General features: G+C 41.8%; 1 protein-coding gene across 4 annotated transcripts in view; it reads left to right on the top strand.

Moving 5' to 3' along the window:
- GLI3 (GLI family zinc finger 3) overlaps positions 1–26223 on the top strand; it is a 240194-nt gene that overhangs the window by 1826 nt on the left and 212145 nt on the right. For all 4 annotated transcript variants that reach the window (XM_081834713.1, XM_081834716.1, XM_081834715.1 and 1 more), the window contains exon 2: positions 23566–23728. In XM_081834713.1, coding sequence (XP_081690839.1) covers positions 23605–23728 — 124 coding nt within the window. In that variant the 5' untranslated portion in view covers positions 23566–23604. The remainder of the gene's footprint in view (positions 1–23565; positions 23729–26223) is intronic.

Below are 26223 nucleotides of genomic sequence, written 5' to 3'. Positions count from 1 at the left end.
AAAGCAATTTGGATTAGACTCTTGGGCAAGTAAACACATCAAAGGGACCCTAAAAGGCTCCTGGAAAGTATCTGTATTGTTATGCCAGCGCAACCCTTCTTCTTTTGGGTTGTTCACAGTTGCAGCTTTTGTGATTGGGAGGGGGGCTGCCACTTGGGGTTTGCGGCTGCAGGCACCATATGGGGAAAAGGGTTGTAAAAACTTACCCCCCTACCCCAAATTATTTCAATCCTCTGGTGTATCATGTTGGTTCCATCCTTGGGGTCTGGTGTTTGTGGCCTTTTGCCAGTTTATATGTAGAGATATTTATGTAAAACATTTTCTTGCTATTCTCTGCCAGCTGTTCCACATTTTCCAGCTGCCAGTTCAGTTTGAAATGATGGGCCATTTCCATTCCAGCCTAGCAGAGCCTTTTTAAGGCCAAGTTATAGGTGGCAAGTTAGCATGCAGGGGGCCTGAGAGAAGTCAGCATTAGCTAGCTGGGCAGCATACGTTGTTAACTTGCTTCTTTTTGGAAGGCATTAAACTTTAAAAAAAAAAAAAAATCAGGCCTTTTCCATGTTGATGTTTGAACCTGCAATTTTGGTTTTATTTGTATGGGTCACAGAAAAAAACTCATCTGTTCCCAGCTCTTTTGAATATGTGGTTCTTTTAATTATATGAGGGCATTCTATGCTTTTTTCTGTGTCCATATGATTCCAAAACGGCAACACAAATACTTGGGTGCAAATGAACACTGAGGAACCAAGCTTGTGTTTGAAAGGAGTAGATTAGGAAGGAAAGAAGGGGTTGTCTTCTCTGTCTAGATTATACCCTAAAATTACTCATAAGTAGCCTTTAACTGTTCAGTGCATTTATGCAGTTGCGTTCTCAATTTGGAATGGTGTGTTAGTGATCGATGCCTATAATTGTTTCCTTTAGGCTCTTTATTAAAAATTAATTGGGATCTGACAGTTTATTAATTGCATATCTCAAAGATTATTTTGAAAGAAGGATGCAGTGTTTAAAATGTAAAGAATTATGAAAATTTGAAATACTTCTGAGCACCTTACTGTAGCTGAGCTGAGGTTATCTGTTAAAAAAAAGCATAACCATGAATGACTTCAATAGTGTAAACTGTATAAAGTATTTCAAGAATTTATTTACGAGATATTGCTTGCAACATACTGGTAGATGACTTGTAGATGGTTATTTTTCAGCCTTATTAAAACAAACATTAAATTACATCAAATTGGCTGTAAGAGGCAGTTGGTTAGCTTTTGCTAGAACAAAACAGCTTCAATTCTCTGCATGTTTGCTCAGAAGCAGGTCCTACTGAGATCAATGGGGCTATAGATGAAGCAAGTCTGTGTGGAAGAATGCAGTTTACTTGATTTCTTACACTGTGTTTGTAAGGCACCCTTACTAGGAAATAAATTCCAATGAAATCAGTTAGATAGAATATACTTTGAAGCAATTATGTTTAGGATCAGGGTGCTGGAAATCAGGAAAGATGGAACAATGATGTAATGTAATTCTTCAAAGGAAAAAATCAAAGCTAGAGAGTCAGCACAGTAGCTGTATTTCAGGGGTGTATGTGTGCATGTGCTCACAATTTTACGTCGCATCACTGCTCATGTTCGTCAGTGAAACTTTGTTTGCTAAAGCTTTTATCTGCATAAGAAATACTGAACCAAAAAAGACATTGCATATATTGTCTTGACTAAAAATGCAAAACTTGTACCAAACACCAAACAGAAGTTTGTAGAAAAGGCAAAGTCTTTTGAAATATAAGTGGTTTGTAGTTAGATCGGTTTGTAGTTCCAGGCACCTTGCATTATTTTCATATGGTATTTTTCATTTGGGTGAGATGTATTTCGACAAAGACAACATTTTCTATATGCAAAATGTTGAACTCTGGTTCTGCTGCAAAGACAACAATCAGAGCACTTGCTTTGAAAGTTTAAAAGTTTAAAATTCACGTGGGGAGAGTTCCAGCTTTGTACTATAGAAGGCAGTAACTAGTTTTCATTGATTTCAATGGAGTAAGGGTGACTTTCTTTGCTGTAATTATTAATTACCTTTTATAGGACTTTTAAGAGTACTAAAGTCATCTCTTTCTTACTTGCAATCATTTGTAATTACTAGCATGCATCACTGTCTTGTTTTACGCTTTGCAAAGGTGTTTATTTGATGTTTAAAGGCATTTTAGAAAACTTTTCTACAATTTCCCTTCAGAGTAAAGCATCTGATGCTTATTAAACTGGGAAGGGGGAGGCCAGAGAGTTATGAAAGGAAACGGTTTAATGGCCATTGTTGCCTGCACTCCAGCGTGAGGAGACAGTAATGTACTAAGAAGAAGCAGACTCCGAGCAAGAGTGAACCAATGAGTCATGAAATCCTCAGGAAGACCTTAGTAATGGAATGTTAATGCTTTTAGACTATAGCAGATTATCTCAAAAGTCAGAGTTTTCTACTATATATGCAATTGTGGTAAATCCCCTAAACTAAAGAAATACTTTGAAGAAGGCATTCCTAAGACTGGTCCTCATATTCTTCAGTTTATTTGATTTTTTTTTTAAGAAGTCAGGACATATTTCATTTGATCAGTTTGCAGTAAGGAAGTGAGATGCTAAATTTACTCAATAAACCTTTTGTTCTTGTTTTACAAAAGGCTCAGCTCTAATAATTATTTCAAAGAGCCTTTTAATCAGTATTTCCAAAACACACACCTTCAACCTTCCTTTGCTCTCCCTGTTCTGTTGCTTGTCTACATTGGAATTGATTTGTTCCAGCTTAAAAAAATAAAATAAAGGGAGATGGAATAAACAAAAATAAAATAAAATTGGGGGCATGCTGTAAAACTTTTTTTCAAGTTTTCTCTGTGTATTTTCCCATCTTTACTTTTATTTGATAGGTCTGTGAAATAGAGCTGTAGACTGGCAAAGACTTTAAATGAAATTTCACACTTTGATGATTTTTTTTTCAACTTTGATATATTGACAGCAAAAGGAGCTGCAAAGCTTTTATATAACTTGAGCAGTAACGCCAAGCAGCAGTCAAACGTCTCTCTGCATTTGTGTTTAACTGCAGAAGAAAAACATGTCCATGGGCAGTTGAGGTTCTTATCAACTCCCTAATCCCAGATCCCAGCAAACCTTGAGGGCATGCCTCAGATCTTGCTGAAATCATTGTAGACTCTCTCACAGTTTGCAGATTAAATATGCTATGTGTTCCTGGCTCCAACAACAGTTTTATGAGCTTACTAAGCTTCCTGTTTTAAGATCTCATTTTTCTGAAGTTTTTAGGAGCTGCTAAAGGCAATGCTGTCTGGGCTAAGTAAGTGGCTCTTGTTAATTTAGAGACACTTCAGATATTTTATTCTGTCTGTAAAAATAGCCCAAATTGTTATTTTTAAATTGGAAGGCTATTTACATTGAAGGAGCAGCAACAAAAAAGCATTCTTTCTAAAGGGAGATGCTGCTGTCCTCCGGCGTGTCGGGGGAGGGCACAACGTTGTAAAGTTTTACATGGAACTTGATTTATTTGTTAATGGTGATTGGTCTGTCGAAAAATTAGACTTCTGTTGGAATTTCAGCGGTTAGGCAAAATCTCAGTATCTTTGTTCCTTACTGGTTGTTTGATGGGTCCTGAGAAATTTGTACATCTTCTCCCCCTTGCCAAAAAGACTGCTCTACCATTGCAGGCAATGCTCCCCCCCCCCTCAATTGTAATAATTCACATAGTTTGAAACCAAGGATATTTTTCCTATTCCTACACCGGGAAAGAGCAATTTTGTCTGTTCCTTTCATCCTAAATCTTTTGTTTCCCCATAGCTGATGAACAGTTAACTCCCAAGTTTCATTCCCTGTTGTAATCATGTTTATGTATTTAGCGTAAGAGTGGCTTGTTAAAAGAAGGAAAATACCTATATCATTGTTCAACAACATGTGTCAAGTTATTCCCAAGGGAAGTTGAGCCAATTTTGTGCTTAAAGGTTATTCAGTGAATGAAATTGTGAAAGCCCATTTGTCAAGGTACTGCGTGGTTTCTCTTAGTTTTCAACCCCCAAATTCATTGTCTTCCTGGCCCAGTCATTAGTCATCAGTGTATTAGCAATGCCTTCAGGCAATGCTGCCCAGCAGTACTTCTTCACACTACTCTAGCTCTCAAAGTGCACTCTGCCGACTTGCAGAATTACTGCACTGATTTCCACTTGGCTAGGTTTGAGGTAAGTCCCCCCCTGCCTCCTCCTCGCTCAGCTCGCTCTCTAAGCCCCTGCTTTCTTTCAGAGTCTCGCTTTCTGCAGAGACTTGGAGGTGTGTGTAGATCTGGGAAGGGTTAGGATTTTTCTTAAGGACGTAGTTGTTATGGTATGAACAATACATAACCATTACACTATTTTCAGACTGCAAGTAGATTGCTAAACTGAGGCTTTCTGTGTTCTTTCAAGAGTTTCATAATTGCTCAAAACTATATTCCATTGTGAGCATTGTTTTAAGAATTAGTCTCAGTATTAAAAAACAGTAATTGTTTTTAGCCTACATGCTTACTCAAAAGTAAGTTGAACTTGGTGCAGTAATGAGTCTTCTTAAGACCACAGCCCTTCCATGCCCTTGCTTGGAAGTTAGTGCCATTTCTGTGATGTAAATCGCTTGGGTTTATTCTGCACTCCTATGTACCCTTCCTAACTTAATCAGTAATGAACTTGGCCATGTAGGATGGTGTGGCTTGACTTTTTCAAATGTGTAAGGTTTTTCACAAATGTGCATTCTTGGAAGGAGAAGATGGAATTTTGTGATTCTTGGGGAGCGGATTCAAAAGTACCTTCTGTTGCAGCAAAACAGAGCTGCTTTCTAGTCCCTCCTCCCCTGGCATTGCAGGAAGAGGGGGGGGAAAGGTAAAATGTTCTGATACCTGTTTTACAACAAGACACAAGTGCAAAGCCTGAAATGAAGTTTAAAAGTTGGAAGGAAGGGCTTTATAAAGTGTGCATATTTTCAATTGGAGTTCTTCTTGGGGCATGAAGCTTGTCATTCTTTTTACTGGAAAGGTGAAACATCTGGCTTTGCTTAGAATGTGAAAGACAGAATTCCTGGAGTTGAACCCCACGACTCTTAACAAGATCTTCCAAGAAGCCTTTGCTTAACATCTTGATTGGTAAAAGGTGGGGTGCTGGGGCCTGTTATTTAAATGACCCAAATTGAAATGATAAGTGCTCATGCATATAGTATTAAAATTGCCGCTGAATGCCAGAGACTACTTTTTGTGGCTATATTCTTCATTCAGCTCCATTGCACGACGCTGATAGATTTAAATTTCATTGCAATTGGGATTGATGCCATAAAACAATACATCATTGAGAATGGAAAACAAGCCATGATAAAGTCCTTGTGCCACTGGGATTCAGCAGTTAGCAGCATAGGAAAAGGGAGTATCTGTGCCAACCTACAGCTGTGGTGTTGTTGTTGTTGTTGTTTGAACAGGTGAAAGCAGGACACAAAGCAAAAAAGGGAGAAAACCCCCCAACACTGCTGGTATTGTGTTTTATTTATTGTTGTGGGGCTGGGGAGAGCCCCAAAGGACCTCTATCACTGTCACCTCTTTTCACCAGAAAAACCTCACCGCTTATAACAATATCAGTTGAAGAAGTCTTCAGACTTGCTATGAGCACAGCAAGATATGCTAATTGTCCTCTTCTGGGGCATATTCTCATGCTTCTGAGTGACCCATAGAATAAAAGGCATGCGTCTTCAAAGGGTTTCTGCATGTGCTTATGTTACACAGGGGAATGTGAACGGTGACCTGGAATAAAAAAATGTACGTCATCCATGCTTTTTCCTACCGAAATATAGGGTGCATCTTTTCCTCCCTGCATAAATGCTTATGGCAAATTCTCTCTTCTCTCCCCTTCCTCTCTCCTAATGGAATTCATGAATATACTACAGGATAGCCAAACAACAGAGCTTTGGACTAGTTTCTCTGGATTCTTCAGTAAACTTGCAATGATTTAGAAGGTGCAAAAACAGTTTTCTGTAGTTGTCAGGTACACTGTGCTATCAGTGCCAAATGCAATTTACGAGATCAGACAAGTGAGTGTCTTCCCTCCCCAGTCTGCCTTCTCCCCCCAACTTTGATTAGATACAAGATTTATGAATTCATGGGACACTGTTTGTTGCTTTCTTTTACTGGAAGGAGATACACAATTGGAAGAAGTAATTCAGAAGGAATCTAAAGGCTATCTAATTCAAGAATGGTAGAGTTGGAAGGGGTTCCAGTGGTCCTACATAGTCCATCACAGTGTAGGAATCCCCATCCAACCTCTGCTTAAAAACCTCCCGTGAAGGAGAGTCCACTACCACCAGGCTGGTTTTGTTTTGCAGTTCTGTGTAATTCTGTGAGATTCTCATTGCCTTCTCCTGATCAGCTGTACTTGCAGGAGAATGCAGATCACACAACCTCACAAGCTTGCATTTTGCATGTTGGCAAGTTGCTAGTGATTTCAGTGGCATGTACACAATATATCAGGATGCTGAGTTCTCAAACAGTTGTTGAATTTCTACTTGCAGCAGGAATTACGGAACTGAGTCTCAAATGAGAATCTGCAATAGAGTACTTTTTTATTTTAGTGCTGAGTTTCTGCTCTTGAAATAATAAATTAAAGTTCCTATTAAGTATTTGGCTCTGTCTCTTTCTATTCTGGTGCTGTGGAAGTAGAGTGTATGTGAGCTATGAGCAAATGCAGAAGCACCGAGTAGACTATAAAACCAGATGAAGAGACTTTCCTAGAAGCAGATGCTGCTCTGAGCTGAGTCTCATCTGTTAGGAGCTGTGCTAGGCTCATAAACAGCCACTTGAAAGCTTGCCTACGGTACTATCTGCCACCAGACAACTAAGCAGGGAAGGTCACTCACTATCTTAAACTTACATAGCTATGTATGACTAGGCAGGCTAGTAAAAAAATGTATGACAAACTTTTAGCGGCTTATTTGCAAAATGGAATTGGAGCATTAGCTCATTTTAATTCGGTCAGCTTGGCCAGTTTGTTTATTATTTATACAGTGGTGCCTCTGGTTACATACTTAATTCGTTCCAGAGGTCCGTACTTAACCTGAAACTGTTCTTAACTTGAGGTACCACTTTAGCTAATGGTTTATGTTCTCATCCAGAGGTAAAGTTCTTAACCTGAGGTACTACTCGTTAGCGGAGTTTGTAACCCGAGGAGTTTGTGACCTGAGGTACCACTGTAGTTTTCTAATGGGACAAGCTGTTGTGGACACCTCACACCCACACACTCACACTCACACTCACACTCACACTCACTGCATCCAAGCCTTTTTGCTGGCTGCTCCCAGACTCTGGAACTCCCTCCCTGGAGAAGCCAGACTGGCTCCCTCCTCCTTGTCTTTCCACGGAAGACTTTCTTGTTCCAACTGGCTTTGGCACCTGACTGCTTTTAATGAGAGAGCAGGTGCTGTGCTGTTTTACTGTGATTATCTGTATGCTTTTAATGGAGCTTTTACATTTATGTACAGGCGCCCCCCCCCCACTTATGTGAGGGTTATGTTCCCGGCCCTCATGTGTGTAAGTGAAATCACGTAAACGGGGAGTGCCCTATAAGCACCTTTAAACATCCTCTCTGCTGCCCTCTCTCCAGACCAAAAATACCTTATCCGAACATATCCATAACTAGAATTAAAACTCTGGGGTGTGTGTATGTCTCCTCGCGAGTCACAAGGACTTTCCAGCTCTTTCCTGCCATTTCCAGGTTGGAATTGAATTATTTATTTATTTCCTGGTGCCACACATATATGCAGTTGCGTGCAAGTCGATCACACTTAAGTGTGTGTGGGGGGAGGGGAACGCTTGTAGAGCTTTAATTCTGTTAATGTTTAATTGTTTTTTATTGATTGTTTCCTCCCTCTGTGCTTTTAGCTGTTCCTATTTTACCTGTAAGCCACATTAAGTTAAGCTGCAATAGAAAGCTTTCCAGTCTGATTTCAGAGGGAGAGGGTGACGCTTTTGGCCTTGTATGTGGGGCGTAGGGGCGCCCACAGGTGCCACGTTGGCAACCTTTGTCTTATACTGCCTGTCCAATTCTCTTCTCTAGAGCCTCTGGCCCAGCGCTAGTCACAAATAGTTCCAGGTGTGCAGCAGGTGAAAACGGGGCTGCAAAGGACAAACCAGGAGCTAAAAGGGCATTCCCAATTCTTCCCTGGCAAATGGGGATTGCTGACGGGGCCGATCAGCTGATGGCGCCGTCTTTTTTGAAGTGGCCCTTTCAGCACCAATAAAAGTGTGAGGAGGAGGATGGTTTTTCCTTGTTTTGTTTCCCAGCATCTGTTAAAAGTTACTCTGCCTCTGCATGTGGAAGTCCCTACTAATAGCCATTGGTAGGTCTCTGTTAATGAATTTGGCCATCTCTGCATGTTCGTGTAGTGAAATCTAAGTTGTGTGAAGAACTATTGCATTCTTTATTGTCAGCTTTCATTGCATGACTCCTCCCCCCATGCTCTAGTATCATGAAAGATGGATAAAATGGTTGCGATATTTATTTATTATTGCCATACCATTTGTAGTTTTATGAGCCTCTCATGTCTTCCCCATGGTTACCTTTTTATTTCCTTGTTAAATTCCCAAATGCTTCAGCTTTTGTAGCCTTTACAGCATCTTTTCCTGCTTTTAAAAAATCATTTATACCACTATTTTGATGTCTGTGGGATATTGTTTAATAAAAACTTGTGAGATGGCACAGGCTGGAATTTGGTCCATAGAAGTTTCCTGGAATCCAGAAGTGATTCCATCTAATGAAGTCTTCTAAGACTTTTCTGTAATGACTAACTGAGGAATGTCTCACTTCTCCATCTTCTGGAGAGATGAATTATACTAAAAGAATTCCAGCAAATTATACCCAATTTTTAGAATGAACAATTAACAGCCAAGTTAAAATACTCTATTCCCCAAAAGAAATAGAATGAGAAGCACTGGGTATTTACTTTAATTGTAAGAAAATCTAGATTATTAATATCAGGGGCAATCCCATCTGTGGTAGTTCAGATTTATGGGATAGGATACAAATTAGGGAGAATTTCTGTGTGTTTGTGTGAATCTTCATCTATTTGTTGTCTGGTTCAGAGAGATATACAGGACTCTAAAATGCTTTCATCTAGCAATTAATTGCAGCTGGAAGCAGTAGCGCATAGCACTCTGTAATCCTAATATCACTCCCAGTTACCCTGTGAGGTAAGTCATTGTTATTCCCATAACACTGATAGAACCTGGAAGGTGATGATTTAACAGGGGTACCCAGTTAATTCATGTCTGAACAGGGATTTGAACCTTTTTTCTTTTTAAAAGGCTTTGAGGGCCACTTCACACATTACATGGAGATGAGGTCAGGTCAGCAGGGACCGACAGCTTGTTGCAGCTGAGCACAGTGCATTTGCATTTTCATGCCTTAAATCAACAGTGGGCAGTCTACCAGCTTGCACATCTAATCTGTTTATTACGAGAATCTGAGGTCCACCAGTTAGAGCCTGGTGCAAAGGACTTACACATCAAAATAAGGAATTATGAGACCCAAATTTATTCTGAGTTGCAGAACTGAACAGAACTCACAATTCTTCCACTCACAAATCCATTCCTGGTTACCCTTCACTTTCTTCATTTCAGCAGTATATTTTGGCAGGAGGGGAGTCATTTTGTTGTTGCTATTATTAAACAATTTGAAGTAAAAAAATACTTGCGAATCACCCAGAGATCTAGCTGTAGATGCAGCTCTATCTTCTGCCTACCTGTGCTTTAGAATACAATGTGTATTTAGAAGTCAGCACGTTGGCCCTGATTCTTCTGCGGGGAGGGCTTTGAGGTGCTTCCTATGCAGAAATGTATTTGAAGAATGCTGTATTGGAAATGGAAGTGTGTGGAAAATATTTCTTCTTTGAAGTCAAGAATAGAGTTGTTATTCCTGTGAGGAAAAATGCATTATCCCTAGTTTTCACTCAAAAAAATTGTTGTGCAGCAGAGTGGGGGTCCCTGTATTATGAAGGATGGGAGTTTTTAGCTGAAATGCAATGTTCCTCTTCAGTGTGCTTGGGGGGAGGTCTTAAAGTTCAGTGGTAGAACATGCTCTGTTCGTTCATTCATTCGCTGCATCTGCTGCCCTTTCTTACCCTGAGGAGCTCAGGGTGGCATATGCGGGTCCTTGCCCCCCTTTTATCTTCACAAGAACTCGTTCTAGTAGATTTGGCTGAGAAGTAGTGACTGGTCCAGGGTTGCCCAATGAGAATAATTAGTGGGCTGTGATTTGAACCCTGGTCTCCTTGATCTTCTTCAAGCCTGGCTCTCTTTAGAAGCTTCTAGGTTTAATCCATAGCATCTCCAGTTAAAGGATCTCAGGCTGCAAGACTGGAATCTGCATGAAACCTTGGCGAGGGGCACTGCATATAGGACTAGGTGGAGCACTGGCTTGACTTGGCATACAGCAGCTTCACCTCCTGCTTTCTCCAGGGTAAGGAGCTGTTCATTGGTTTGGTTTGCACATCATGCTAGTCCCAACAATGTCTTTGTGCAAATTTGTGAGCACATGGCTGTTTTGTTCCTTTCCATTTGTTCCACTGCTGTGCTGAGCTAAGCCATAGTTTGGCTTGGCAAGTTGTCTGAACTTGGGCTCATGGTTTAGCTCTCCCAGGAAAACCATGAGCTGTAAACCTTAGGGCATACTTTGGTTGCAGCTCGTGGTTATTCTCGAGAGCATCAAACCATGAGCTCAGGTTTGGAAGTCTTGATAAGTCAAGCCGTAGCTTGGGCTCAGCAGAATGACTGGGAGCAGCAAAGCAGCTGCAATCTCTCCTGAAGCATGCATCTTTGCACCACAAGCCATGCTTTGATGTAGCATGTCATGCAGGCCAGGCCATTGTGCCAGTCACTTTTTCCTTTTCATATCCAGTTTAGCTTTCTCTTGGGATAAAATAGACAATCTTCCATCTCTGTTCTCTTTGTGCCCTGCTTCCTTCTGTGCTTGATCTCCTTTTCCCTCCTCCATTCAGCGCCCTACTTTAGTTGTATGCATTGCAGCACACACATACTGGCCTCATGGGGATAGTGCGACATTTTGAAAATACCCAAATTGCTAAGGAAAGTATACAAATGTTTCTCTCTTTAAGTGGAATGTATTTGTTGATAAAGCTTGCTGTTTTCACCTAATAAATGGAGTTAAAAATCTTTGTGGTGTGTGTGACACATTTTTATTTGCAGGCATGGCAAGCTTTGTCCTGGAGTGATAAGTTGTGACTGGCACATAGCAGAGGACTTTCAATGTCTTTAAACTCGTGTCATAGTTTATGGACCATCCTCTGCTTCTCAGGAAAATGTCACTGTGGATCTGCACAAATTATTGTTAAATGTTTTTGAGGGCTTTGGGTTTTAAACATGCCCAGCGCAAGCTTGTATGAATCTAAATAAAATAGCACTTGCTTTAAATTGTCTTGTGTGCGTTCTGAATGGATCTGATAACGACGGAGCTTTCTTTATTCTTAAATATTCCCAAGGAATGGAGTAGCAAATTTTGATACAACTGATAAAGGACGCTTTATGCTTGAAAGAAGCTGTAATTTTCTGATTGTTCGACATGCTACCCCTTGTGTCTTTTCACTTTTACATGGTTTTGCTCTGTTGAGACAGATCCCTGGAGATTGCCTCCACTAGCATAGATCAAAGTGGTGCATATGAACACCCCAAATACCCAGAGTCATTTCTGAAAAAATTAAACATCCTGTCTTTGCTTGCACACTGATCAGGGCACTCTAGATGCTGATAGCAATCAGCATAAACTTTCCCTACTGCTGATGTAATGATGATGAATGCCTCAACACTGTTGCTTCAGACAGCTCTTCTCAGTGGATGCAAACCACTTGTTAATGAATGAAATACAATTCCAAAGGCATCAAATGGAAACGGAGATCGGAATTTGAAAGAAGGCGATCGGTTAAAAGGGCAAAGACAATAAACCAACAGATGCAGAAAAGTGTGCTTCAAAAGAATTTTTTAATGCCCTTCTTACTTGGAAACCTTGTAGGGTCAGTGAAGATCAGTAAAGGGGATGGATTTCATCTAAGCTTAGAGGTTGGCCAGATGGCTTGCATTTTTCTGCACTCCTGAAATTTGCCAACTTCTGAATGCTTCAGGCCAAGACCGTTCTTACTGGTCCAAGCAGCTGATGGAGAATGTATATAGTCCACATGGCTCATTTCTCACAAGAACTGCTGAGGTGTCATAAGAAAAAAGATACCTGCCCTCCTGTTTGTGCACCATAGCAGGTGCATTAGCTAGCCATTTGAACTTACACAACATGGAGTTTTCTCTCTCTTTTTGCCTGAAAATGACTCTGTATACAGTACTAAGAAGTTCTGTAAATGAAATCACGTTTTGTGCTTCTGGGGTTGCATACAAAAGGAACGCTTGCACATATTCTCAGTGGTAGCAATCCCTCATTCCTGGTGTGGTCACAGCATTTTGCCAAGACAGAAAGCCAAGACTTGTTTCTAAAAGTGCAAAAGGAGGAAGAGTAGGCATGGCTCCTTGGCAGCTTTCTTCTGCATTTCTGAGCACACAAAATTCATGCTTTATTTACCCACGTGCATTTTTTTTTATTTAACAAAATTTATATACCACTTGCTAGTAGTAAAAGCTCTGAGCGGTTTACAAAAATACCGTATTTTTCGCCCTATAGGACGCACTTTTTCCCCTCCAAAAATGAAGGGGAAATGTGTGTGCGTCCTATGGGGCGAATGCAGGCTTCAGGAAGCTATCCGCAAGTCTTGCAAGTCTGGCGGGAGGTCCCGCGGGATCGCAAGGCTTGCGGGCAGCAGCCTGCAGCCCAAAAGCTCAGGGGACAGCGGGGAGGCACAGCGCCGCCACCCCGCTATTCCTCGACCTGGTCTGGAGCCTGGCGGGGGGGGGGGGAGAAGCAAGCTTGCTTCTCCCCCCTGCCAGCCCCACAAGCTCGGGGGATAGCGGGGAGGCGGAACGCCGCCACCCCGCTATTCCCCGACCTGATCTGGAGGCTGGGGGGGGGAGAGAAGCAAGCTTGCTTCTCCCCCCCGCCAGCCCCACAAACTTGGAAGACAGCGAGGCAAGCCACTGCCCCACGGAGGCTAGAGAGGCTGTCCCTGAAGGCAGAAGAGGGAGATGGAGCGCTTCGTCTCCCTCTTCTAGCTTGGGGATGGCTGTGCAAACCTGGGGGGGGGGAAATAATCCCCCCCTTGATTTCCCCCCCAAAAAACTAGGTGCGTCCTATGGGCCGGTGCGTCCTATAGGGTGAAAAATACGGTATTAAAATTATAACTAAAAACAGATGGCAATTAAAAACATTCAGCATTCATTAAAATCAACAGTAACTAAGATTTTAATATATTAGCATCCATGTGTCTGGATAGGCTTGCCCTAAGCAGAAACCTTTTCAGTGGGTGCCAAAAAGAGCTGACAGACAGGGAGTTCCAATGTGTAGGGGCTGCCACACTAAGATCATTTTCTTACATCTGTGGCCTGAGTAGTATGTGGCACCTCAAACAGTGCCAGTTTTGCAGATTGAAGTGGTTGAACCACTGATCCACAGGGTCTCTGTCTTGACAGGATTCAAGCTCAGCTTATTTTCCCTCATCTATCCCAACTCTTCATCCAGACACTGGTCCAGGCCCCACTTGGCCTTTCCTGGTTTAGGTGTTATGGAGAAACAGAGCTGAGTGTCATCAGTGTACTGGTGGCACTTTGTCCCCAGACTCCTAGTGTCTGCTCCCCATGGCTTCAAATAGATGTTAAATAGCATTAGGGATGAAACAGTGCTCCACAGCACTGCATAGCCTAACTGCCAGGGGGTTGAAAAGCACTCTCCCAATGTTACTCTCTGTACTCGGTCTCATAGGGAGGACCGGAACCACTGTAGCAGAGTGCCAATTCCCATTCCATTTGTCCTGGAGGATACCGTGGTCAGTGGTATTGAAAGGTATAGAGAGAGCAGGAATGCACAGCCATGGTCCTTCTCGGTGTAAAGAGCACCCATCTGGTCAACCAGGGGTGACTCAGTTCCATGGGCAGGACTGAACCCCAGTTGGAATGGATTGAAATAATCAGAGTTGTCCAAGAATGCTTGCAGCTGCCCCACCACATCTGGCTACCATCTTCCCCTCAATTTGCAAGTGGTTAGTAGTTACTCCTGTCCCAGCAGTCCAGGACTGCTTTCTTTAGGAGTGATCTCAAACCCGCCCCCCCCCATGCAAGGAAGCCTTACACTTTCTCTGGGCCCAGTCACTCAAACCCCCTCTGCCTGATGCAATAAGCCACACGGGACAGGGATCAAGAGGTCGGGTGTCTAGGTCCCAGTAGCTTGCCACACCACCCCTTTCATGTAGCTTGGAGCTAGGGAGGAGGGCAGTAGCTTGCCCCATTGCTGCACTTGGAGAAGCTCTAAAGCTACCACACACATTCTCCATAGGAGAGGGTCAGAGTCAACGATGGCCACCTTAAGCCAAAATTTGTGGATCCCTGAAAGTACAACTTATAGATGCGTGCAGAATGAAATGCCTTAACTGTATATTAATACACAGACGTAACAAGTAGCGTTTTTTGCATTATTTATTATTTTTGTATCCATTCAAATGAGTCACCCATTTTCCTTTTTTCAGAGATCGTGGTCTGACAACTTGCCTGTACCATCATTCCAGTAACCACAAAGTGGTGCAAGCTTGCATGTTGACGCTTTGAGAAGCAGAGGTGCACCTGCAGGCAGGTTGCTGGCCTGAGAGGGATTAGCTTGAAAGTGGGGCTCAGATTAATTTGCTGAATGGGCTCAAGCCTGCGGGAAAATCGCAAAAGAATCAGGCATGGTTGAATGGGAAAAGACCATGACTGTTTGCTTTCACAGAGGAATGTTTATCCCTCTGTTTTACCTATGAAAGTTCAGGGTTGTGCGTTTTTCTCCTGGCTGCCATCATTCTCATGCATATGTAGGCAAGGGACAGTAACTCAAAACCCTAGCGCCCCAGTCTTTGAAATAACGGTTCGGATTCAGTTCTCAATAAACTCTCAACTTTTTCTTATCATATGTGACAATTGAATACAGAATTTCCCCCCAGCTGTTCTCTGTTTTTTCTTTCCCTCTGTATCTGCGTTTTATTTTTTTGCTTTTATTCTCATTTATTACACAAATCATTTTTATTGTATTTTATATGTGCTTGTGTTGATAATTTTGTTTCAAAATCTAAGAATAATAATAAAAGCAAGGTTAACTCTGAAAGATGCATGTGTAGCATTGAAAGAAGGAAAGAAGTATCAGGGAGGTGCTGATTCGAAATTTCAAATGTGAAGAGAAGCAATGTCATCTTCCTCCCCACCATCATTCTGCAAAATCTGATAGATTATGTGTTATGGGGGGGGGTAATACCTTTGCTTTTGGTTCCTTAATTGTTATGTAAATAATCGTTACTCCAGCAGCCTTGAAAAACAGATAGACTTACTGCTACTGTCATTTAAGAGGAGGATTGTTCAGATATCTATTATCCTGATACATATGTGTTCCAATCATTCCTGCTTTTATGGTATCATCATTGTCTCTGATTTTACCCTATTTTGTCTTTTAGGAAGGCTTTTGGATGCCTTGTCATTTTTTCGTTAGTGTGAGTTGCTAAATATTTCCCATTCTTCACATTCAGCCCCTTGACTTGGGTCTCTGGAAGTGAACACTCTGAGCTTTAGGATAGTAGATGCTTCTGGTTGTTGTTGCACTTTCATGCAAATACATGCAAATCAGCACTAAAACACCATGCAGAGGAAAGTCTGCCATTTCACATGCTGGATTTGGAGAAGTTGGTCTTGACAACACAGAATTATATAATAGTTGTCCAGTATGCCATTACTGAAAAGAATAGATTCACTGTTTGCGTTTAAATTGGTGCAGGATGGACAATAATGCAACAGGTTTTCCAGATCCTTCTAGCAATCTGGATCAGGGTTAGGGCATGTTCATTGGTGTGAGCACTGAGATGCTGAAATATGTTAAAGTCCCTCTCTTTTCAACGGTGGAGTGTTGCGAGGATAGGTGCCCTTTGCTCTTTCTTGGGTTGAGGGTAAGAGTAGCTATGGATAAGGTAAGATCTATCGTGTTCCTTCATTGAGCAGTTTCTGACATTCTTGCTTTAGGATAAACATTTTTTACTTCCAGGGCAGAAAACTTTATGAGTTGCTCCTTAGGTGTGTTCACACTCAGTTGTATCTGGGGAATGTCAAGAGTTTTCTGCAGCCCCTTTTGTTGTTGTTGTTGTTTTTTGGAGGGAGACGAGAGCTTCCATGGCAGGTAATAATATCCTTTGAGAGCTCATCAAAGAGAGGACTTTGAACAGGTCTCCCAGTGACTGCAGGGTGTGTGTATTAAGGGGTTTTAACAAAAACAAAACAGAACACCCCTACATTGTTCCCTATCCTGCTGCCCCATGGATCCTTTTTGCCCCTTTAAAATTTTGCATTCATTTAAACATTTTGAATTCTTTGAAATCTAGACGTGATGATCAGAATGTATTTAGCAAATCAAGTAGCTTCATCACACCTTTTCATAATGAAATTGAACATGGAATTTGAAATTCTTTTGGGGAGTATGATTTGAGCACAAGGATCCCAAGCTGTGCTTCACCGCCTCTCCCTCCATCCCCCATGGAGCTCTGGAGTGGTCAGAGAACACCTCCCCGCCATTTACCTGGGTTAACAAGGCAGCACTGAAGCTCTGGATGAAGGAGAGGGGCTTGGAGGAAGCATTGCCTGGGCCTGCCAGTTATTTTAAGGGGCTACAAAATATGCAGTAGGACCAAGAAACCTGGTTAGAAACTGAGTGGTTCTATACAAATGCAATTAAAACAAAGCAAAGGGGGGGGGGATGACACTAAAGCATTGCTAAGGCAGTGGACAAAATGCTCTTATCCTTTGCCTATGTGTCTGCAGTGTGGTTCAAACCACAGCTATTCCTATGAAGCTGAGGTGGGTCATGTTGGCTCCTAGTAAGTAATATTGTGGTAGTGAAAACCAAGTATACTGTGAGAGATATTATAAACTGACGTTAAAATCTAAAACCTAGCTAAAAGTAGTCTTAATGTGTTTTAAAGTACTGGTGGTGCAGCAACAAAACTGCTAGCACATGTGCAAAGCTAAGCAGGGTCTGTTATGGTTTCAAATTGGATGGGCGACGGCATCTTGAGATTCCCGCATTGCAGGGGGTTGGACTAGATGAGCCTCAGGGCACCTTCCAACTCTATGATTCTATGTTTTAACTACCCAAACAATTTTAATGGAATGAAAATTTAATAGGTTTTAAATGAGCAAACTGTCCAAAAGTTCATTGATAATACCAATGCCTTTTTTTTGCTCATTGGCAGAGATTCTGGATGCCTGAAACGGAGTTATTTTTGTTGAGTGACTGAATAAACTCCGGTATACATGGTATCCCATGTGTCTAAATATCAAGACTAAAAATTCAGGGAAGCAGATTCGTGTATTTCAAGGCACTGTCATCTGATTTCATCCGTGAGAATATGTAACCTCTGAAATGGCAACTTAGTTAAAAGGTTGTTGCCTTAAAATTTAAGGTATATGTGGAACCGGGGAATTTTTTTGAAATTGACAAAATCTGGTGCCTTATGGAAAATTTTTCTTACTAAAATAAACGAGTGATTCATAGTTGGGAGATGTAGTGAGACCAGTCATGTGATTCATGTTTTGCAGGACTGTACAGTCTACGACTGTATGATTTATGATTACAAACACACAAATATAAAACCAACTCAATGGGAGACAAGCTTTGTATGTGCAGACTTCTGTTCATATGGGTGGTTTTTCGAAATGTTCAAACTCTCACCTATATTCTGAAATGGTTATTGCCTAGCAAATGGAGTTGTAGCCCAAAGCCTCTGGTGAGCACCAGCCTGATGACGGCTACTCTCTTAGGCAAGTTGAAAGAACTCATAAAAGAAAGTGGGTGAGAGTTTCCAACGCTAGACTTCACACTGCTTAACAGCAGTGTACACAACTCATTCGAACTGTCTCATGCAATCAAACAGGTGACATTAGACTGGACAAACTTTGAAAATTGAAGTTTCCTTTTAAGGGGAAGTTAGGTGAGCTGTTTTATAAAGTAAACTTTTGGATTTCTTGATCTTCAAGCTACGTGCAGCTGAGCATTCCCAGGTAAAGAGCTGGGTGATTTGATGGCGAACTTTTGTCTATAACTGGCCATTGTCAGAAAATATGTGTTGTGAATGTGCTGCAGCATAGCTGTTGGTGGCATCTTTTAGATAGGAATCAGAGGGTGTGCCTACATTTTGTGGCAGCGGTTTGCAGAGCAGTTCATTATCCCAGCCAAAGAAGCCTAGAAATTGTTCTATAAAATAAACAGAATTGTAAAACAAAAATAAAATAAATAAAGCCTCAAAATGCTACTGTTTCCATGGTTCTTTGGAGAAAGGTGTGAAAGTTAAATCAGTTTTAGAGTGGTTTTTAACCACTGCGGATGCGTACAGTACAGTTGATGTGATCCTGTGAACCCATTTGGCAAAGCTCGTGGTGCCACCTTTGTCTTTCAGGTGCCTCAGAGATAACCCTCAATATTCTCACATTATGTAGATGCTTTGTGTGTGCATGGAGAATTCGTTCTCCCTTTGCATTTCTTTTTATCTCATATAAAATAACAACATTTAAACTGTGTTTCTTTACTGTCATAGACAAGGATGGCAGGTGGGGGGGAGAAAACGTGAATGGTTTTGGAGGTCATCAGATCTCAGGCATTTCTCTACTTCGACTCACCAATAGCATTTTTCTTCTTTGAAGCCTGCCTTATTGTTCCAATATTTGACACTAAAGTCAAAGCCCTAATTTGCTTCTATAACTGTTTCCCCAAGACCTGCCTGCTTCAGCCCTCTGGACAGGCTGGGAGAAAGCTGGATTTAAGGTTTCACTCCCTCCCATAGTGAAAATTCCATGTTCTGGTCCAGTTTTAATTTGCATGGTAGATTCCTAATTTATTGTTAATAAATGTAAATTGCCTCAAGCACTGAACAAGCTAGATGAATGCAAAGCACTGCTTTTCTTAATAAAAAAGTTTGTGGTCCATGTGTCAATTATCAGACTAAGCAGAACTTGTAAGTACAATGGTTCTCAGTGTGCAGCTGGCCTCTCTAGAGAGATGCAAAATAAAACCAAGGGGAGCATGCGTTTTCTCTGGCCCTCACGTGTGTGTCTCGCAGGGTAGATTTGATTTAAATCATATCGATTTAAATCATGATTTAAATCACGATTTAAATCACTAGTCAGTAAGACTTGATTTAAATAATTTTTTTTTAACAGAAAGACTCATTCTTGCTGGTGCAATCTTAATATTTACAATTGGGAAGAAGGGCCTGGAACCTGTGAACTCTTATTAGTTGACTGGCAAGCACTTCAAGGTCTCGCCAAGGACTTACAGATCCCAGTTACTATTTCCTCCACCACCCCAATGGATTTGCGTCTACATTCAGGTGCCTATTCTGTACACTTAAGTGTGAGTGCAGTGGTTGGAACCCAGTGGGATTGGGAAGAGTTTGCCAGCCCTGAAAAGCCCTCAGCACTTGCCTCAAGTCTGAGTTGCACAGACATGCAACTGACTTGCACAATTATTACACAAAGATCCCAAGACTTGTGGAGTATTCTGCTCACAAGACTGCACTTTCATTTTTACTGCTTCACACTTAGCTACTTGTGCAGATCTATTCCACTCCAAACCATCTATTCATTGAACCTCTTGGAACTTAGCATTTAAGAGGTAAGGGGGTTGATATAAATTTGCAAAGGCACAATGGGATTAAGGTTTTTCCTCAACTCTGTATGTTTATTTTGTAACATTTTTCCTGTGAAGAAAAGGCATGTTATCTTTGCAGACACAAATTCACACTTTGGAGAACTGCAAAAACAAGCATCTGTGATAATATCTTCTCCTTAGAAAAACTGCCCCAAATAATCTTACACAAACCTCTCGAAGAGCATGACATTTTGAATGGATTAATGGAATTCATTTACCAAAAATTTTAAACATTGCATATAAAGCCTCATGCTACATAATTAAAAACAAATTCTTATTTCCTGATGAATAGCCTTTGGACTATAATGTAACATAAATAGAAAACTATCCTTAGAAAGATTTTTTTTTCTCCAAAAGAATGTTATTTAAAAAAATCCAATTTAAATAAAAAAATCTGATTTAAATAAATAAAATGGATTTTTAATTTTTTTTTACAAAATCATTGATTTTTATCCACCCTGGTGTCCCGGTTGGCCGGGAGCTAGAGGTCAATGTAAGGCTTTGGAAAAGACTGATCTAAAACTTCTCTTCCAATTATGCTGGGGTGTTTTTGTTTTTAAACAAACTTGTGTGGAGTTTTGTCTGTGGAGGAGCATTCAAAAGTGGGGGGAAAAACTTGTGTTGATTAATTCTTGCATTAAATAGTTTGCATATTCTTCTTGCCCTTTCCAGCATGTATCTGTGCTGTGACTTGAGGCGTGTGTGAGAGAAGAGGTGAATCAGCCAGCAGCAAGGATGCGGCTGTAGCAGACAGAGATCGCATCTAAGCCGATAACCAGGGAAGGATCCCAGTGTAGCCACGCTTGCCTTATGTGGCAGAAGATGGGGCGACTTGCTTTCCTGACTAGTTTATTATGTTAAGTATTATAAACAGCACCAGCTGTTTATCCTGGCACTGTCCCTGGGGAATTACTGATTAGCCAAGGTTGGAGGTTCAATCCCTGTATGGCACAGCTGCAGATTTCTGCATTGCAGGCAGTTGGACTAGATGATCCTCAGGGTCCCTTCCAATTCTGTGATTCTGTGATTCTAAGTGTTTCACTTCCCCCATGATGTACAATACCTGAGCAGACTTTAACCATTTCCTAGATGGAGTTGTGCTGCCAATGACAATTGTGTTGAGGTTGGAAAGTAAGTACTCCAGGCTGCTTTGTGGCTGCTTGGTGTGTGAACTCTTGAGTAGACCAGTTGGCAAGGAGATGCAGAAGGGCTCTAGCCGACTAGGATGTATTCCAATCTGCCACCGAAAGTTCATTTGCAAGGAGCTGAGGGCACAGATGATGATATAATAATTAGAGACATCTGTATCCCTCAGAGTGAAAAGTGATGGAAACTAGTGCAAGTCCTAGATTGGGTAGGGAACTGGACTGGGGCAGTGGGCTGGATCCTTATTTCCCCCTCCCACCATGGGCCAATTTAGACAAGTGGATGGGGCCACCCATTTTTGCTTGTATAGTTCGAAATTGAACTGTGCAAGCAAAGTCAAAGCCTGCAAAGTGCCAACCGCCAGATGATTATTGGGTTTTGCGGAGAACTCTGCAGCAGGCTTCTCAAGCCCTGGTCATCAGCTGATAGTTGGAGCTTGAGAACCAGATGCACAGTGTCTTGTAGGTGCTGCCAGTCAGCAGACTTCCTTTTAGCACTGCCACACCTTTATGGTCTGTATGAGGTCCGGTGGGCCTGGTTTGGTTGAAATAGCCTCGAGGGACAAATGGGGAGATCTGATGGGCCTATTTAGGCCCATGGGCTAGATGTTCCCCACCGTTGGCTTAGAAGGTCTGGTGGTATAACTTAAGCCTTCATCTTGTGTGTCTGAGTCTGTGTGTGAGTTAGACAGAGCTCTTAAAATGCAGCTAATTTTGTTGCTTGCTGTCGTTTTTTTTTTTAAAGCAAGCAACATGTCATGGTGGCAGCATGGAATGGTTAGGGTGTAATGTTCAGGTTTTTCCCATATTGTAATGGTTCCAAGCCCATGATTATGTTTTGTAAAGCTTACTTGAACAGATTGCTGTGTGTTGCTTACCGAGAGGATGTGGTGGAGGGGAGGTTGGTGTGACGCAAACCCAGAAGCAGGAGTACATGAACCTGCCTTCCCCTCTTGGGAAGCCGCAGTGACCCACTTGCCTGGTACCCTCACCCAGTAAGCCACTTATAGGTGGTAGTTTGCTGTTATTTCACAGCTGCACAGAGAATTCTCTGAATTTATAATGTGTGGATGCTGGAACTCCAGAAAGAAGGAGGAGCAGATTTAAAAAGGATGAATGGCGAGCAGCAACAAATGACCCCAAAACTAGATGGTGAGAGGGAGGAAAACATTATTTGTTACCTTTGGTGACTTTCATTTTAGGGTTGTTAAGAGAAAGAGATTCCATGGTTACTAGCAATCATGCTCCCCCACCCCCCTCTGGTTTTTCACAGGTGTGCTGCACTAATAACCCTTTTCCGAGTTACATTTCTAAAATAGACAAAACGAACTGTTTACATGAATCAACCTTGAAGATATAATTCACTGCAGTTTCACTGGACTGATGTAAATGCTGAAGTTTAAATATTTGGATTTACAGTCACATGGATGATCAGTTCAGCTCCTGCTGTATAATTCCAGGCTAGGATGACATTAGTGGAAGGGAAGTGTTGGCTTTCTACCAGAAATCTCAGTTGCTTTTGGGCGCAATGTGTGTGTGTGTGTGTGTGTGTGTCTGTGTGTCTGTGAACATAACCAAACTTCCTGTAAAATTTTGAGTTCCTTCCATACTGCTTGGAAGTAAATTCTAATGGATTTAAGTTACTTGTTTCTGTGTAGCACATTGAGGATGGCAGACTTAGAAAATAGAGTTAGTGTTGGATATGGCTTTGGGGCACCTGAGTTTGAATCTCCACCCAGTCATCTTGTGTCTTCTTCTTGGCTACTGGTCTTCATCAGATGGGATGGGGCCTAATACTGTGACACAACGGCAGCACTATCACTATTCAGATCTATGGAAGAAATTTAAGAAGTTTGTCCCCAAGTGCAACCGAAAACTTGGTTGTGGGTCTGAATGGTGGGGAGTCTGTGATGGTGGGGAGATTCTGTGGCGGAGCAACTGCAAGGTGGTAGGTGGGGTGTTCCTTGCTTTCCCCTCCTGTGACAATCCGTGAGAGGCAACAAACTGTTCCAGCTCCAGGGCTGGTGTAGTTTAGGACCTGTTTGGGGGGCATGTTGGGGGAACGAGGGGACTTAGAATTCTGTGTCTTCTTGGCTGCCCCTGGAAGCCCCCTGAAGCCCCCTGTTTTGACTTCAGTGCCAGTAGGACACTCTCTCTCTCTCTCTCCCCCCCCCCCCCGAGCTTCTGGGGCTTCTGGCCGTGCGAGTGCCGTTCTATCAACAGACCTCTTTCCCCACCATCAGAGTGGCACATGCGCAATATCCAATGGTCTTTCCACAGTTTTAGAATTGCAACTTAAGTGAAATAAATTAAGATAGCTTATTGATCTTGTGCTAGTTGTACACTTTCACAACCCAACTACCTCCCAAGGTTGTTACCTTCTTGGAGGAAGAATGAGGTACAAAAGTGATAAATTAAGGTTGATTTGTTGAGCTTTGTGATATGTTCTGTAGCTTACTAGTGTCGATATACAGCATCCTCTGGGTGAGAAATGTGGCTGAGTTTTTGTTTGGGCTCTTCACCCCCTTCTGCTCCTGTTTTGAAGTTTTATGGTTTTATTGTTTTATTCAGGTATTAGTGTGAAGAGAGCTGAAGTAATGAGAAGTCATCATGGAAGCCCAGTCCCATAGCTCTACCACGGGTGAGAAGAAAAAAGTTGAGAATCCTATAGTGAAATGCTCCACTCGAACAGATGTCAGTGAGAAAGCCGTTGCCTCCAGCACAACATCCAATGGTGAGTAACAGCAGGGATTTACTAGCAGCCAAACCTGCAGTCATTTAATGTGTGCTGCATTCCTTGTGAATTGAGCTTTTGCACCTGGATTCAGCATTCATTCGGAGATGAGGCTAAAGCCAGCTAGCAGGCAGAGGAGATGGGAATGGGAACATGTGTGCGCGCATATATATATATATATATATATATATACACACACACACACACACATATACACACACACACACACACACACACACACATATATATATATATACACACACACATATATATAGAGAGAGAGACAGAAAGAGACCCCTTTTCTGGTACCAAACCTTGTATTTTTCTCCAAATTATCTAATTTGAACTGTAAATAGTGATGTTATTTATTATGGAAGTACCTGTTGTGGCTTTTTGGAAAAGAATTGTGATTAGCTTGGAAAGTATGCAAATGCCTTGTGGTTTACGTTGAAAATTGTTTACCCTAATTAGATACAGTGGTACCTCGGGTTACATACGCTTCAGGTTACAGACTCTGCTAACCCAGGAATATTACCTCGAGTTAAGAACGTTGCTTCAGGATAAGAACAGAAATCGCGCTCTGGCGGCGCAGCGGCAGCAGGAGGCCCCATTATGTAACGTGGTGCTTCAGGTTAAGAACAGTTTCAGGTTAAGAACGGACCTCCAGAACGAATTAAGTGCTTAACCCGAGATACCACTGTAATTGGTTAGTGCAAGAGAGACAAAAGTGACCTTGTCAAAAATTAACGGCTTTCTTTCTTTCCTTCTTTCTTTCTTTCTTTCTTTCTTTCAACTCTCATTGTAAACATCCTCTCTTCAAAATCTCCTCATGGATTTCTTTAACCACTCACTGTGAAACAGTTAACTTATAAAGAAAACATGCTCTTTTAAAGAAATGTAAATATATAGTTTGCAGAAATTTACTTGGTTCCCTCCAGAGTGCCTTTGCTCGCTTGGTAATTTGACATGCACACTGACGAAGCTTTTCCTTTCCCCCCCACTTCCCGATTAAATTGAAAAAGACTAAGGTCATTGTTCAAAACCTCTGTTGTAGCGACTGAACCACCTTTGCTTCACAAAATAGTAAGAAGAAAGGAAGGAAAAAAGAATATAACTTCTGTCGGAGGTGTAGTTTTAGAAGTAAACGTAGCAGCTCACTCTCTGATCTAGTGTCCTATGATTTTCTTGAGGGTACCTATCAGATCTCTGAATATCATTTAAAACCATACAGGATAAGTTGGGTGCCTCCACTCACCTGTAATATGCCACAATAATACGCATTCTTCTTACTTGCTGAATGGTACAATATTGTAATGCTTACTTGAGACTGATAATGAACCAGTTTTTTTTATTTGTTTTGTACTATCCCTGTCTGTCTTTTATATTGTGTATCAACTGAATGAAAGGTTTATGCAAATAATAAAACTTGTGGAAGATTTCTTGAAAAATCTGTGGCTGATCCAATGGATAGGCAGTACTGCAGCCGCACTGTGTGAAATTGGTAATATGACACACAGCAGTGCTTCTCATCCTGGTGGTTAGATGTGTCTCTAGAACAGTGAGGTGGACCTGAAACTCATACCCTTTGTATTGATCCTTGACAGTCCTGTGGACCAGCAGTGATGATCACAGATCATAGAAACACACCCTTGGTCAGGGTCATTTAGTCCAACCCCTTCCAGTGCAGGAATCTTGCCGATAGTTGTCCCTGGGGGGTCTTGAACCACCAATCTTCTGATAAACAGTCAGATGCACTGACCCATCGTGCACATTGAAACTCCATTCCTGTATATTGGAAGCTGTATGTTTTGAAGCCCTACAGATGTGCAGAACATCGTGTTGGTAGCACCAATGGATGGTCGGGTGGCCCCTGTTCCTTTCATGGCATGCTCACAGAGCAGTGGAGCAAATAACAGTTATACCATGTGTGCTACTTACAACGTAAGTAACAGGAGTCCGGTGGCACTTTAGAGAATAATAGTTAGTGTGGCATACCTTTGTGGGCCTAGTTCAGTCTTCCTCAACCTCGGCCCTCCAGATGTTTTTGGCCTACAACTCCCATGATCCCCAGCCAGCAGGACCAGTGGTCATGGATGATCAGAATTGTAGTCTCAAAACATCTGGAGGGCCGAGGTTGAGGAAGCCTGGCCTAGTTCATCAGTTGCAACTGCAGAATGAAAATATGCAAGCTCTCAAGAAACGTGTTCAGTGTTGTATTTTTCTTCTACTTGAATCAAGTATGCTTGATTCAGTTTTATTTACCTACATAAATCACATTCATGTTCTGGCCCTATGCATGCTCCAAACAACCAGAAGTGGCTCTAAATAAACTAAAGGGGGCTTTCTGCTTCCACAGTGACCTATGTAGGAGCTCTTCTGGGCTACTTTGCTTGATCATGCCTCCAAGCATTTAGGAATGAAAAGCCAGTTGTACTCGTATACCTTGAGTATGGTACTTCTAACCTTGGTGGTGTATCATGCATACATTCCTAATA

This window comes from Podarcis erhardii (genome assembly GCF_964252035.2).
Source record: "Podarcis erhardii genome assembly, chromosome: 12".
Taxonomy (NCBI): Eukaryota; Metazoa; Chordata; class Lepidosauria; order Squamata; family Lacertidae; genus Podarcis; species Podarcis erhardii.
The sequence above is the reverse complement of the archived record's forward strand: the minus strand, read 5'-3'. Positions and strand labels throughout refer to the sequence as shown.